Below are 14,839 nucleotides of genomic sequence, written 5' to 3' on the forward strand. Positions count from 1 at the left end.
CTGTTACAGCATGAACCCAAACTTGACTGTGTCTCACAAGTATGTTTGGTACTGTTGCATTAGCTGTATGTTTAGCGTTGTTTTCTAGTGTATACAGTCTTAGAATGGTTTGAGTTGGAAGGAGCTTTAAAAGATCATCCAGTTCTAACATCTTCACGCATTACTCTGTGGAAAGTGTTTACGTGACCCCTGCTAACAGTGGTGGGTGCTTTGGTGTACTATTTGGTGCATGTAATCACAGTTTGTTTGATGGACTAGTGCTGTGGATTCCCAAGGTGAGAAAGAGAAACCAGGCCATGAAGATGCTCAGGGACTGGAGCAGATCCCAGATGAAGACAGGCTGAGAACGTTGGGGCTGTTGAGCCTGGAGAAGAGAAGCTGCATGGAGACCTCATAGCAGCTTCCAGTGTCTGAAGGGGGCTACAAGGATGCTGGAGAGGGGCTCTTCATCAGGGACTGTAGCGATAGAACAAGGGGTGATGGGTTCAGACTGACACAGGGGAAGTTCAGGTTGGAGATAAGGCAGAAGCTGTTCCCTGTGAGGGTGCTGAGGCGCTGGCACAGGGTGCCCAGAGAAGCTGTGGCTGCCCCATCCCTGGCAGTGTTCAAGGCCAGGTTGGACGGAGCCTTGGGTAGCAGGGTCTAGTGTGAGGTGTCCCTGCCCATGGCTGGGGAGTTGGAACTGGATGATCTTAAGCTTCCTTCCAACCCAAACATTCTATGATTCCATGACATAGATCCTCCTGCTCATCCTTTCAGCTGAAATGCAGATATTTCCATCAGGAGTCTGTAGTTAGTAAATAGCTGTGTTTAGCTCATGCTATAGTGTCAAGATGCAGCCTGCACTGTGAGGGTGCCATAAGCAGTGTCAGAGGTCTGTGGCAGAGCAGAGGCTATAACTCAGATTTGTTCACTCCAGGCTTATTTTCTAACCACTCTTCTCACTTTCCAGATCCTTTTCTGCATGCTATTAAAGCATTTTGGATGCAGCGCAATTAAAAACACCATCTTTTTATGTGAAAACGTGATTTAAGACACAATGAAGAATGTTTGGGAGTAGAATCTCACTTTAATAACACAAAACATCCTTGTTTTTGGCTACCATGAAGCACGGAACTTTGTGTTATGAATTTCATGCACTGGAAGAAGCTCTGTCAGTGGAATGAGGAAGGGGGTTCTCATCTCAGGATGCTCTTAATGCAAGAGGAGAGATTCACCTTCATCTCATGTCAAAAGTACAGCTCTTGGTGTTTGGGGGCAGGGAGGAGGGTGTGAGGCACCCACGCTGATATCTGAGGCATGACAAAGGGAAGAGGATCGCTTCTCCTCATTTCCATGTGGTATCTTATGGCCTTCTGCCACTGCCATCTGAAAGTGACAACAAGTGTTAAACCAGCAGAAACCAAAATCCATCACTTGGGTACATTGTCTTCTTGTCGGGTGCTGTAGGGCAGATTTTGGCTGTAATTCCTTTGTCCTTGTAGTTGAGCAGAACAAGTGTGTGTGTTCCTGTCCTCCCCTCATGCCGTGTTCCATATGGGAGTACAGATTTGCTTGCTCACTTGGGTTTCCTTTGCTGCTCTTTCTTGGATTGTGATCCCTGTGAAATGGCTTTTGCTTTCATTTTAGAGGTGGAGTCCTTGAGTAGGTGGTGCAGCTTGTTGCTTTGCTTGGAGGGGAAGGAGTCAGCTCAAAGTTTGGGGTATGTCTCTTGACAGTGAGAGGGAGCATTTCCTAAGTGAAGTGTTGGAGAAGAGCGTTTGCACTTGAGTCTCTGCTGCTTTCCTAATGGCATTGAAGAGTTCAGAGTAAATCTATCAAATACCCTTCTTGTGTCCTGCTTATTTAAGCTCCCCTTAAATAAACCATAAAGAAATGACTTCCTCTCCATTGTTATTTTTCAGTGATGTGCAAGCAGTTCTTCCCTTCTAACTCCTGCGGTAGAGAACAAGTGCTTGTTACTGCAAGGAGAGTTGATGTTTTATTTCTTTCTTGACAGATGGAGATACCGGGTGTTAGTTTGACTGGACCTCATTGAAAGTAGCAGAGAGCAGCCACAGTATTCAGCAGCATGAGTTTTGGCTCCTTCAATTATTTGACCTTTCCTATTTAACTAGCTTAAAAAATGTGGGAAGAACTCAAGTTCTCTATTATTCCTCATGGGGTATTTTTTCCCATACTCTTTTTGTTTGGAAATAATGGCTGCTGTAGTCGTTTACTATTTTGATGCTCTTTCAGCACAGGAGTTGTACCATCATGTTCAGAGGCCTTAAACCTCTGTTACTTAAATGAAGTAATAGTCTGCATGTTTTCCTGCTCTATAGGTTGTATTTATAATGGCATTGTACTTTGAACAGGTAGATGCTCCAGATGTCTTTAGAAGTTGTGTTTTGAAGACCTCAGAGTGCAACCTACTGTAGGAGATAGTGGCTCTTGCTGTGTCCCAGGTGTTTCTGGTAGCACCATAGTTTCCAGGTGTGGGCTTCAGGATCGGAGGGCAGGATGGGTCTCATTAGAGGGGGTTGAGGGAGGGGAAGAGAGAGAAAATGAATTACCGCATTGATTCTTGAGTAGAAACTTGGAGTGACCACAAAAGCTTTCGTCTTCTGTGCCAGTTTCATTACATTTTCAACAGTTTTGTTGGAACCTCAAGTTTCATTGTTCTGTATGTGTATATGTAAAAGGAATTAAACATCTTGCTTCAGATTAAGATTAAAAATATCTGGTGTTACTCAGAAGTTAAAGTAAATGAGGGGGGATTAGGGCCCATGACATTAGTTTGCCGTATCTGTTTGAAAACAGATTGGCTATTGGAAAGCATGGGTAGGCTTTAGATGGGTTTCTCTTTCTATCTACAATATCACAGTCAGTTGGGTTTGAAGAGACCTTAAAGCTCCTCCAGTTCCAACCCCCTGCCACAGGCAGGGACACCTTCCACTAGAGCAGGTTGCTCCAAGTGCTGTACAACCTGGCCTCGAACACTTACTTAGCCTAAACCCCGTGGTGTGGTAAAGAAGCTCTGAAGTATCTGAAAACATGGAAATAATGAAACATAATATTTACGGCGTTTTTATATTTTGAAGTATGTTTTTCTCTACTAACACCACACACGCAAGTTTTCCCAGAAGTAAGCTTCTCTTGAAGTGTGCATACTTCAGAGTGGCTTAAGTTTTGTGATAGTAATGAATTCTTTAAGCAAAGGCTTCATATCCTCATAGGTAACTTAAAATACCCCTATTTTTGTCATCTTTCTTTGTCTGCAGGACCTTATCTACCAGTGATGATGTTGAGGACCGTGAGACTGAGAAAGGGCGCCTGGAAGAAGCATATGAGAAGTGTGACCGGGACCTGGATGAGCTCATTGTACAGCACTACACGGAGCTCACCACTGCCATCCGCACCTACCAGAGCATCACTGAGCGCATCACCAACTCGCGCAACAAGATCAAGCAGGTGAACACTTTGTGTGTGGTTCTGTGTTTGCATTGGCTCCATGGGGTATGTTCTGGGTATTAACCTGGGCAGCTTCTCTTCTTAGAATCACAGAATTAACTGGGTTGGAAAAGACCTTTAAGATTGAGTCCAGCTGTTGCTCCAGCACTGCCAAGGCCACCGCTGGACTGTGTCACTGAGGGCCTTGTCTCCATGCTGTGTGAACACTTGCAGGGACGGTGCCTGCAGCCCTGCCCTGGGCAGCTTGTTCCAATGCCTGAGCACCCTGTGGGGCAGGAACTGTTCCTCAGCTCCATCTAAAGCTGCCCTGGTGCAGCTTGAGGCCGTTTCCTCTTGTCCCATCCCTTGTTCCTTGGGAGCAGAGCCCAGCCCCTTCCTGGCTTGGTCCTCCTGACAGGCAGTTGTAGAGAGTAAGCTTCCCCTGAGCCTTTTCTTCTTCCTGTGTGCAGTCCTCTTATGATAGTGTAATGTTGCAAAATCCCATTTTCAACTTGCATTTATCTCTCTGCTTCTCCAGGTGCTCATCATAATACTAAACTGACAGTTGAACTGAGTAAGCTTTGTTACCCACTAATCCTGATCTAGGCCTGATCAGAGTGAGTGAGTAACTCTGGCTTGGCTAAGAGCAGACAATCCAGGCCCAGTACAGGAGTCCCTGGCTGTGTGTAGCTACCTATGTTCCCTCCACGGGGATCTCTCTTGTGTTTAAGAACAGGAGCTATTAAAAAGCAAACAGAGGTGGATGTGAAGCTCAAAGCTTTGCAGTGTGCCCTCTTCACTTCTTGTCTGGGAGTTGCTGTCAGGTGTCTGCAGTCTAAGGGCTGCTAAGCTAACACCTTTCCATCTAATTTGTGTTTTGCTGTGTTGGCCTCCAACCACCTCCTGCCTAGCCAGGGTGATTCCTCAGCTTGCTTTTCCCCCAGGAATCTGAATTCGGGTGCTATTTCTAAGCTCAGTTCTGTTGTGTGAATATACATGAACTCTCTGCCCCTGTATCTCTGCATTTTGAGTGCTCACACTTCAGTAGTGTGCCTGTAAATAACTCTGGCAATCTTTGTTGTGGACTTGTTGGATCTCCTCTTCCCCTGCAATGGTAGATTAGTCCTTTGGTCTCCTGTCCTGTTTTCTAGTCCCTGTGTGTTTTGCTATACCTAAACTTTGCAAATCAGGCACCAGTTCTTTGTTTTTCTTTTCCTTACACTTTGGAGCTCTCAGCTTAAAACCTTTCACAAGGAGCTTTGGGCTTTCACCCTTCTGGGGCTATGTACTGACCCTTCTGCCTTTGAGAATTCATTTAGCCTTTTTGAAGCAAATGAGACCTTCTTAATGCTTGCCAAGGGTAAGAGTTCATTGTAGGATTTATGTACAAAGCTCAGCTCTTTGAAAGCAGAGATCAATTGCACTAGATTTGAAATAAGCCATAGCCAATGGGCTATTTTGACACAGGGTACTCAGCTTTGCAGGGGTCAAAGCAAACATAGAGGGCTGTGACCTTTTGGTCCTACCTACAAGAGTAGACTGCAAAGGTGAAGGACCTTTTGATATTTAAGTTTTCTTATTAGTTTTGGTCAATATGTATTGAAGTAGTTTTGACCTGATCTCATGGGAGGTCCTAGATCTGATTTGTCATCTATCTGTTTTACACTGTCAGACTTGCCTTTGATGTTCCTCTCCTGTGGAAGGTGGATGATGGCACTGGTGTTTACTTGTGTTAGGAATTGTGGCAGTGGTAGTCCAGATGTACCTGTTGTAGTCATTTCTTATATGAATTCCTGATGGGAAAGGCTTAGTTTTGAATCTAGCTTTAGAGGTGTTACCACTGTAAAACTGAATTATGAAGTAGAATCAATTTACCTTACCAAGGGGAAGCTCTTTCTTAAAGACTTGCTGTTCATTCCTTCCCCTGCTCCCAAATGTAGCTATAGTTGGTGATCATTCTTGCAAGGACGGGAGCAGGTATGTCTTATGAGATTCCTTCTAGCCCTGTTATTGCTTTGCTGACCTACTTTGGCTCCCTGTAACTGCAGCCCACTGATGATGGTGTGCTGGGTCAGTGACACACTTTTGATTAAAGTATTGAGCAGGGATTAAGTCTGAAACGAACTCTATGCCTTTTAGTTTGCCTTTGCAGCAAGTTATGACCCTCTTGGATTTGGTTTTCCATGTTAGCTGGGTTTTTTTTCTGTTACTGTTTTTAGAAAGACAGAGCACAATGTTACTGTATGGATATCTCAGTCTCCTCAGGCTCTGGATGGAGGCTGGTTTATGTAGTTGATGCTATTTACTGCTTGTCTCTGTTTTGGTCCATTTATGTATTTCACATGTCTTCTTGTAAACTACCTTGAGGTGAACAAGGGAGAATGTGTTGAAATGGGATTTCTGGAATGCTTTGGAGGCTCATTATTTAAAAGTAAATTATAGGACCTACTTCTGAGTGTGTCTTCATCTGTAATTCAGCGAGAGCTCAGCCTGAGGAAAGGTTGGACCCCAAGTGCTCAGAACTTAGCACAAAAACAAGAGTAGTGTGAAAGCGATGTGTGAAGCTGGGCTGCTACTAGCTGCCACACTTTAATGTGTAGTATTGATATGCATGATGCAAGAAAAACTATGTTACACTGACCTTACCAGGGGATATTGGGAGAACCTAAAAGCTGGGAATGCGGGATGTGATTTTTGAGCAGGAAGAACAGAGTAAAAACTCTTGATGTTTTCTGGAATTGGGTAGAATAGTGGAGACTTTGCCACTTACAAGGTGGCATGAGGATCAGAAACCAAACTGAATGGTAAGTACATGATAAGCCCTTGGGTTGGAAGCGACCTTTAAAGCTCATCCAGTTCCAACCCCTGCCACAGGCAGGGACCCCTTCCACTGGAGCAGCTGCTCCAAGCCCCTGTGTCCAACCTGGGCTTGAGCACTGCCAGGGATGGGGCAGCCACAGCTTCTCTGGGCACCCTGTGCCAGCGCCTCAGCACCCTCACAGGGAACAGCTTCTGCCTAAGAGCTCAGCTCAGTCTCCCCTCTCTTGGGCAGGTTCAAGCCATTCCCCTTGGCCTGTCCCTACAGGCCCTTGTCCCAAGCCCCTCTCTAGCTTTCCTGCAGCCCCTTCAGGCACTGGAGCTGCTCTGGGGTCTCCCCTTGAGGAGCCTTCTCTTGTCCAGGCTGCCCCAGCCCAGCTCTCTCAGCCTGGCTCCAGAGCAGAGCTGCTCCAACCCCCTGATGTGATGACTTTGGTAAATAATGGAAATGCTGAATTAAATTGTATCTTAGCTGCAATTTATTCTGATAAAAACCATCTCTCTCACTAAAAAAATGGCATTGCTTAAGTTACTAGGAAGATGGTTGTATTCTTAGATAGTCATATTTCAAGAAATGGACACCAAGGATGAAGAAAGGAGGAGATGTGCCAGGAGATTTAATAGGCAGATGGAAAATGTTTACAGCAAACAACTTAGTAGTGGCTTATTTGCCTTCACTGAAAATTGAATTCATGTTGTATGCCAAAATACTGAATTGATTTTTGGAACATGTGCAAATAAGCTGCTGGTCATGGTTAATAGGATCCTGTGTTTGTTCGTGTTACACTGAAGTTAAATTTCCACTACAGGTAGAAAAGGTACTCAAACCCATTTACTATGAAAGCAGTTTGGTTTGTAAGTACTCTGTCCTTTCCTTCAGCTAAAGGAGTGAGCAGAAATCTTAAGGATTTGGTCATAGATTTGTGTTCTTTTTGGAATTCCTAATGAAGCAAATGTGGGGAAGGGCTGATCTGTGTTAGAAGCTGCCAGTTAGATGGCCAGATCTCATTAAACTTTGGACATGTTGCTTGTAGGTGAAGGAGAACCTGCTGTCATGTAAGATGTTGCTGCACTGCAAGAGGGATGAGCTGCGCAAGCTGTGGATTGAAGGCATTGAGCACAAGCATGTCCTGAATTTGCTGGATGAGATAGAGAACATCAAGCAAGTGCCTCAGAAGCTGGAGCAGTGCATGGCCAGCAAGCACTACCTCAGTGCCACAGACATGCTGGTGAGATGTGGTACTTGTGTTGGGAACACACTGGTCAGCCATATGGTTGTCTGCAGACAGATCTGTCTATGCTGCTGTTTACTGTTTTCCTGCTTAGTTTCCTCTTCTGTCACTTGCTGCTTTCTTGGACTGGAGTTTTCATTTGGTTTTGTTCTGATCCGTCGTAACTCGTCCTTGGGTGATAGTCTCCCATCCTCTTTGCTTGGCTCCTGTTTTTCAGAGCTGCCTGTACCTGTTTGTGTCCTGATCATTTCTGTTGCCATCTAGTTCTTTACCCACAACAACAGGATTCTTTCTGCTTCTGTGATTCAAAACTGAAGGCAAGAGTGTGTCTGCTCATATTCATGTGTTTGTCAGAGAATGCGTTCAAGGAAACCTTTTCATTGCCTTATTTTGTTCCTGTGTGTTTCTATTTTACTGTTCTTTTCTTTCTGAGCTGTTCCTTTGAATAAGTTACTGTTCAACAGGAGAAAGAGTTGGAAATCTTAATTGTATCACCACCTATTTGTAGAACCCAGACTTGAACTTTATTTCTCTTCTTTCCATTTTAGCTCATTTTACCTTAAATGTGACTTTCTAAAGCTTGTTCCCTCTGAAACCTTTTCAATAGTTTGATGTCAGTCTCCTCATCCCATTCTCTGGCACATGTAATGCTATCTGGGTTTGTGTTGTTGCCTTCACACCCTCTTGTCTGATTTCACTCTCACCTTCCTGTTGGTTTCTGTTGCTCATGTTCTCTTTTCATGCCACATGTGGTGCAGTTCACTTCCTGTAATCTGGTCACAATTTTCCCTTTTTCCCTTCTTAAAACCATATTACAGGAATCCTCTGAGTCTTCCTCTCCTCAGAGTCTCACTGTCCCTCTAAATGAACTCTTGTCTTATATTTTCCATGGGTAATATATGTATTTCTGTTGTGTAGAGTGGAATTTTTAAGCTGCTATATAAAATGTATCCTATATGCAAAACCTATTGGACTTCCTGAAAGCAGATCAGCAGTGCAATGACTTGAAGCAGCGTGTGGGAGAGAGCAGTCAGGTTTGACCAAACCTTCCCTCAGGTTTCTGATACAGGGAACTGGAGTATGGTGTTTGTCTGCTGTTTTCAGTTACAAGAGCTAAATTAAGAGTGGTCAGTATAGGGTTAGGGGGAATCCCATAGTATTCAGACTTAACATCGCTATCAGCTGAAGTGTTGGTGCTCTCTTTTACTGATGGACTTGCCTGTCTGCTTGGCTTGGCTTTGCTGTAATATTTTTCATGCAAAGAAGTTCCTTATTGGAATAATAATTATTGGATTAATCTTCCCATGGAATTGTTGGTTTCCCCAATGTTGGTTTCCCCACTGTTAAGATTCATCTGGACAGGGAGCTGGGACACTTATTCTAAGTCAGGCTTTGCCTAGAAAGTTTGGACCTGATGGTCCTTGAGGTCCCTTCCAACCTTGGATTCCATGATTCTATCTATAATTTTCAGAAGAAAATTCCAGAGAATGATTAATTTCCTTTATGGAATATAAGATAGGAAGTGTAAGAAGAAAAATAGCAGTACTTTATAGAATCATAGCCTGGTTTGTGTTGCAAGGGACCTTAAAGCTCATCCAGTTCCAACCCCTGCTGTGGGCAGGGACACCTTCCGCTGGAGCAGCTGCTCCAAGCCCCTGTGTCCAACCTGGCCTTGAACACTGCCAGGGATGGGGCAGCCACAGCTTCTCTGGGCACCCTGTGCCAGCGCCTCAGCACCCTCACAGGGAAGAACTTCTTCCTTATATCCAACCTAAATCTCCCCTGTTTCAGTATAAACCCATCACTCCTTGTCCTATCACTACAGTCCCTGATGAGAAGTAGGATAAATACTTAGGACTTATTTATATGCTTTAGAAATGCTTTGCAGTATGTGTATTTGATGTTACTGGCTTGCAGTGTATTGTGTGTGCAGGTTTTCTTACACCTATACTTGTAAAGTGTCAGTAAGGTTGCTCAAGGCCACCTTAGAGCCAATATTAGACCTCACTGAGGTGAAGACTTCTGTGTGCTTTGTTTCTTGTTTGTGTGGTTCTTGTTTTCCAGAACAGAATATCTTTTGCAGAAAATCAAATGATAATGATGTAAAAAGCAGGTGTGAGTTTGCTTGGGCTTTTTTAATTTATCAAGAAAGGCAGAGAGACCTGAAGTGAAAATTGAAGGTGTTATTTCAGCTGTTCCTTGACACTTGCAATTCTCATTTGGAGACAAGTGTACTTGGAATAAAGACACAATAACCTGCCTGTGTTTGGAGCTTTGTCACAGGCAAATGTCACTGCAGGCTCAGTGGCTTTTGCCATCTCCCTTTAATGCTACCTCTGCAAGACAGTGATGTTGTAATCACTCACTGCCTGCAGCGTAATTTCTTCCTCCTTCCATCTGATATGAATATTACGTAGAATCATTACCATGCTGTCAGGGCAGTGAAGTGTGTATAGATGTCTGTCCTTTTGTTTCATTCCTCCAGGTAAACAGATGCTCATAGCTTATAAAAAGCCCAAAGTGATGTGACAAGGAGCGCGTATCCCTCCCGCTGCAATTGAAGCACTGATTAATACCGTTGCCTGTAGCTGTGTGATACGTGCAGTCCAAATGAGACCTTTGCAATAGGTTGATGCAAACACTCTAATGGTATCATTTCTGCTTGCTGCATCCTGCTTCTGCAGCCTGTCCTTTGTATTCCACTCACACTAATTGAAGTAATTTTGCCACTGAAGCATGTTTCAAACCTCTGCATTTAAATTGAAATTTTAATTCCCTTATTGTTTGCAGAAGACGACTGAAGATGGTTTTGTTACAGGTTTCATTAGCACTCCAAACTCTCCAGCTGCTGGTTCTAATGTGCAGTGACTGAGTAATGCTGGCAAGAATGGTTAATGAAAGAATGGCAGCTTTTCCCAGGAGGATGAACACAATCAGAGGTAGTTGGTGACAGCTTCTATTTGTAGGAAGGTAAAAATTTGAAGTGGCAGCTTTTTTGTTCCCAAATCTGTATCCACAGATGAGCTTTACATACCACATATCGATGTCCTGTGTTCATTCAGCATCTTGATAATGCACACTCTGGTGAGCTGAGCTGGTAGGAGCAGGTTACCTGTTCTGTAATGGCTTCTTACACAGGTTGTGTTAAAAGAAATCTGAGTTCCAGCCTCCTTTGAATGGTGAAGCTTTGGAGAAATTATGAGGATCTGGAACAGATAGAACTCTTGTTTCAGATCAAAGATGTTTCAGTTTCCATCTATACTTTTTTTTTTAAACGATAGGTTTTTACCTTTTTATGTCAAGGATCTTGGTTTTTACACATTAAATTCCTAAAAGTGAAGTTCACGTTCATGGAGCAGTTGAGTGCACATGGACGTGTGTATTTTCCCTTTAACATAAAAAGGAGGCATAGGGGAGAGAGGCTTTCTCGACCTCTGCAACTGCCTGCCAGGAGGATGGAGCCAGGAGGGGCTGGGCTCTGCTCCCAAGGAATAAGGGATGGGACAAGAGGAAACGGCCTCAAGCTGCACCAGGGCAGCTTTAGATGGAGCTGAGGAACAATTCCTGCCCCACAGGGTGCTCAGGCATTGGAACAGGCTGCCCAGGGCAGGGCTGCAGGCACCGGCCCTGCAAGTGTTCACACAGTGTGGAGACGAGGCCTCAGTGCCATGGGTTAGGGGTGGCCTTGGCAGGGCTGGGAATGGTTGGACTGGATGAGCTTAAAGGGCTTTTCCAACCTGAAGTCTTCTGTGGTCAGGTGCTGAGAGGGGAATTGTGGCTCAGAAGAAGTTTCCTAAGAAAAGGCAATGGGCAGCATTCAGAAGGTAGAGCAGCAGGGCTGGTGGCAAAGGCAAGTTGGGCTTGAAGGTGCAGCTTGCGCTTGACCTGAAGGATGAGCTTGGTTGCTGGAAGGTAGGATTCTAAGTTTTTTTAGAAGAGATATTTTAGTTGTGCTATGCAACACTACAGCCAAGCCAGAACTTGAAGGAGAGGGCACACAGCAGGATGGGCAGCAGTAGGCAAGAACTGAAGGTTTCTTGCTTGGAGGAAGCAATTTTTGGCTGGTCTTCCCCAGCATTGGTCCATGTGTTGAAGGGCATCGTGCTCTCTTCCTGGAAGTGCCTTAATGACCTCAAGTGTCAGAGAGGGCTGTGGTGTTGATCTAATTGTTCTGACACTACTCTTGACCCATGAGGTGCCCATAGGGAGAAATTAGTATTTTCCATTTGTTTAAACAAAGAGATGAAATGCTGAAAACAGCTGAAGAAATGTTGTTAAACCAAGTAATTAAAGGCCATATTATAATATGATTAAATGAAAATTGCTTAGGCTTTCTTTGTATTTACTGGCTTTAACACGTCTAGCTTGGCAAAGCATATAGAGTTTTAGCAGGTCTTCCCATTCCAATAGACCATGAAACACTGGACTCTGAACTTGATTTATTAGAGCAGGAGTATGGTTCCTTTGGGGTGGGATTGTGTCTGGTAACAAAGCACCATGAAACTCAAAAATGGATCCATAGGAGATAGGAGTGAGGATAACTGCTGTTTCCAGTTGAAACTTCTTTTGTTAGGAGGATGACAAGAAGGAAGAATGAAGGTGGAGAGAAGGAAGTATGGAACCCTCAGACTAGACTTAACTCCACACTTTGTTGTGTTAAGAGCTAGGAACTGATTTGTATGTATGTCTTACTCAAGAGCACATCCTTCTCCTTTAGCCTGCCTGTCTTTGTTCCAGGGAATACAAAGCTGAAGTGACAGTACCTTGGTTCTCAAGAAGTAGGCCAGGGAACACTCCACCACCTACTTCTCTCCTTTTCAATGTTAAGGACTTGCAGTTTGGTTTCCTTACATCAGGGAAAGAATTAATCAATGCCTCCTGCTCTGCTTCTTCAAGTGAATAACACCACCAGGTTTTTCCCAGAGCACGTTTGTGGTGTTGCCAGTTTGCTCACATTCTAGAGTGGAGCCAATGGCTGTTACTGGTGTTGCGTTGAATTAAATGTGCTTTGTGCAGGGTCCAGCCATGGGACACCTTGATCCAGGGGAGATTGGTCCTGTGCAGGTAAATGCAGCTTCATTAAACCACTCTGAGCTTACACTGGTATCCCTATGATGCATTAGGTGGCTTTTTGCTCAGCTCTGTCAGAGCATCTCTATAAGACCCATCTCCCTGTGGTAACATCTCTAGCAGGTTGAGTTTTTGAAGAGCATTGCTTCATTGTGAAATCTGACTTTTATATCAGGAACACACCAGATGAAGATCCATTGTCTGCATGTGTATTTTACACAAAATACTTGCCAGCTTCACAGGGAAGAACTTCTTCCTTATCTCCAACCTGAACTTCCCTTGTTTCAGTTTGATCCCATCACCCCTTGTCCTATCACTCCAGTCCCTGATGAAGAGCCCCTCTCCAGCATCCTTGTAGCCCCCTTCAGACACTGGAAGCTGCTTCCACTAAGCTTCTCTCCCCCAGGCTCAACAGCCTCAGTGTTCTCAGCCTGTCTTTATATGGAAACTGCTCCAGCCCCTGATCATCCTCATAGCATCCTCTGGACTTGCTTCAGCAGCTCCATGTCCTTCTTATGTTGAGGACACCAGAACTGCACACAGTGCTGCAAGTGGGGTCTCACAAGAACAGAGTAGAGGGACAGGATCACCTCCTTTGACCATGAAAGATCATGTTCCTTTTGATTATAATGTCTTCTCAGGAAACACTGGGTATTTGTAGCCTTGGGCATTGTTAAGAGTGTTAATTTTTGTTACTTGGATATAGCTGCTACCTGTGGCTTTCCTTGGTATCCTACAAGGAGACTCTTTCAGTTACAAGTACTATGTAGTGGGCAGCCTTCCTAGACTATGGGTATTGTGGAATAATGAAATAAAGAAAACTGGGAACACAGTTCTGTGTGCATTTTATTTACTGTCAGCCTTTCAGCTGGAACAATGAAAATCAATAAAACCAGCCTTTCATTTTGTTCTTGCATTTTTCATGGCAGAGCTGGGATTCAGGTACTGGTGTGGAACAGTTTCATATATTGGAATTAATGCCATAAGTGGAAATGAAACTTTTGTTGGGAATCTGTAGAAATGCTTTTATTACATTTAAATTTTGGCCCTGCTTGAAGTTGGCTTCTGAATTACAAAACCAGTAAGATTTTCCCAGTACTTCATGCTTTGAAATCTTTCCCCAGCTAACCCTGAGTCTCATCACCATTGATCTCATTGATTACAAGGAAGCCTTTTAGGAAATAGAGTTGAGAAGCTGACATCTCGAGAGTTGTATCTCATTTCAGGTTACCCACTGAGATGTGCAAGTGCTTATCCTTAAAGGAACTCTCTTGTATTAGTTTTTAATGGTTGGCAGACCCTGTGATATCTTTAGCTGTGTGGTCGAGGTATGGGTGAGAAAGAAGGCAGAGTTGGTTTTAAGTTGTTGTATGCCTGGGATGTTTTCAGGTGATTCACATGTAAACATGGAAATCACAGATTTGGGTTGTAAGGGACCTTAAAGCTCCACCAGTTCCAACCCCTGCCACGGGCAGGGACCCCTTCCACTGGAGCAGCTGCTCCAAGCTCTTGTGTCCAACCTGGCCTTGAACACTGCCAGGGATGGGGCAGCCACAGCTTCTCTGGGCACCCTGTGCCAGCGCCTCAGCACCCTCACAGGGAACAGCTTCTAAAATCTCATCTCAACCTCATACTGTACTTACTCAGATGCAAGGATTTATTAGTAGTATTTGTCTGCCTTCAGGGAACATTGTAAAGCTTTAATGATAAAGTTTGGTAGATGATTTTGAAGTTCTCTATATGAGAAACAGTAATACTACTTATTGTTGGAAGATTTCTCACCTCTCTTCTGTATCCTTCTCTTTTTAAATCCTATTTTCTGATACATTTATGATAGTAAACTTGCTTGGCTGAGTTTAAAGAAATCAGAATGTGGAAATCTTTCCTTTGGGAGCATCCTATCATTTTTCCCTCACTACACTTATCAATAACTTCATCTCATTCTTTTCACCTTATAATTTCCATTATCTGAGGCAGTCTGTTGCATTCAACTGTAAGTACCTAATTCTGCTTTATTTGCATTGACTCATGCTTGACCTCAGCCCCTCATCTCTTAATGCACCAACAAGCAATGATATCTTTCTAGAGTATTACAGGGTGGCTGTTAACTAATAACAACCATTCATTTAAGCTGATGAGAGTTTATTAAATGAGAAAACATGCTGTAATGAAGGTGGAGTAGAGGTGTTGGCATCACTTTATGGTGAAAGTGAGATGTAGCTACACAAGACCCTGTCCTTAATGAAAGGTAGAGGCATCCATAATGTTATGATCTGGGCTTCTGGGAA

General features: G+C 43.9%; 1 protein-coding gene across 2 annotated transcripts in view; it reads left to right on the forward strand.

The window, feature by feature from the left end:
- EXOC4 (exocyst complex component 4) overlaps positions 1–14,839 on the forward strand; it is a 380,270-nt gene that overhangs the window by 18,155 nt on the left and 347,276 nt on the right. For both annotated transcript variants that reach the window (XM_034063300.1, XM_034063301.1), the window contains exons 2-3: positions 3,264–3,453; positions 7,284–7,478. In XM_034063300.1, the coding sequence (XP_033919191.1) occupies positions 3,264–3,453; positions 7,284–7,478 (385 nt within the window). The remainder of the gene's footprint in view (positions 1–3,263; positions 3,454–7,283; positions 7,479–14,839) is intronic.

Source organism: Melopsittacus undulatus, chromosome 5 (genome assembly GCF_012275295.1).
Source record: "Melopsittacus undulatus isolate bMelUnd1 chromosome 5, bMelUnd1.mat.Z, whole genome shotgun sequence".
Classification (NCBI taxonomy): Eukaryota; Metazoa; Chordata; class Aves; order Psittaciformes; family Psittaculidae; genus Melopsittacus; species Melopsittacus undulatus.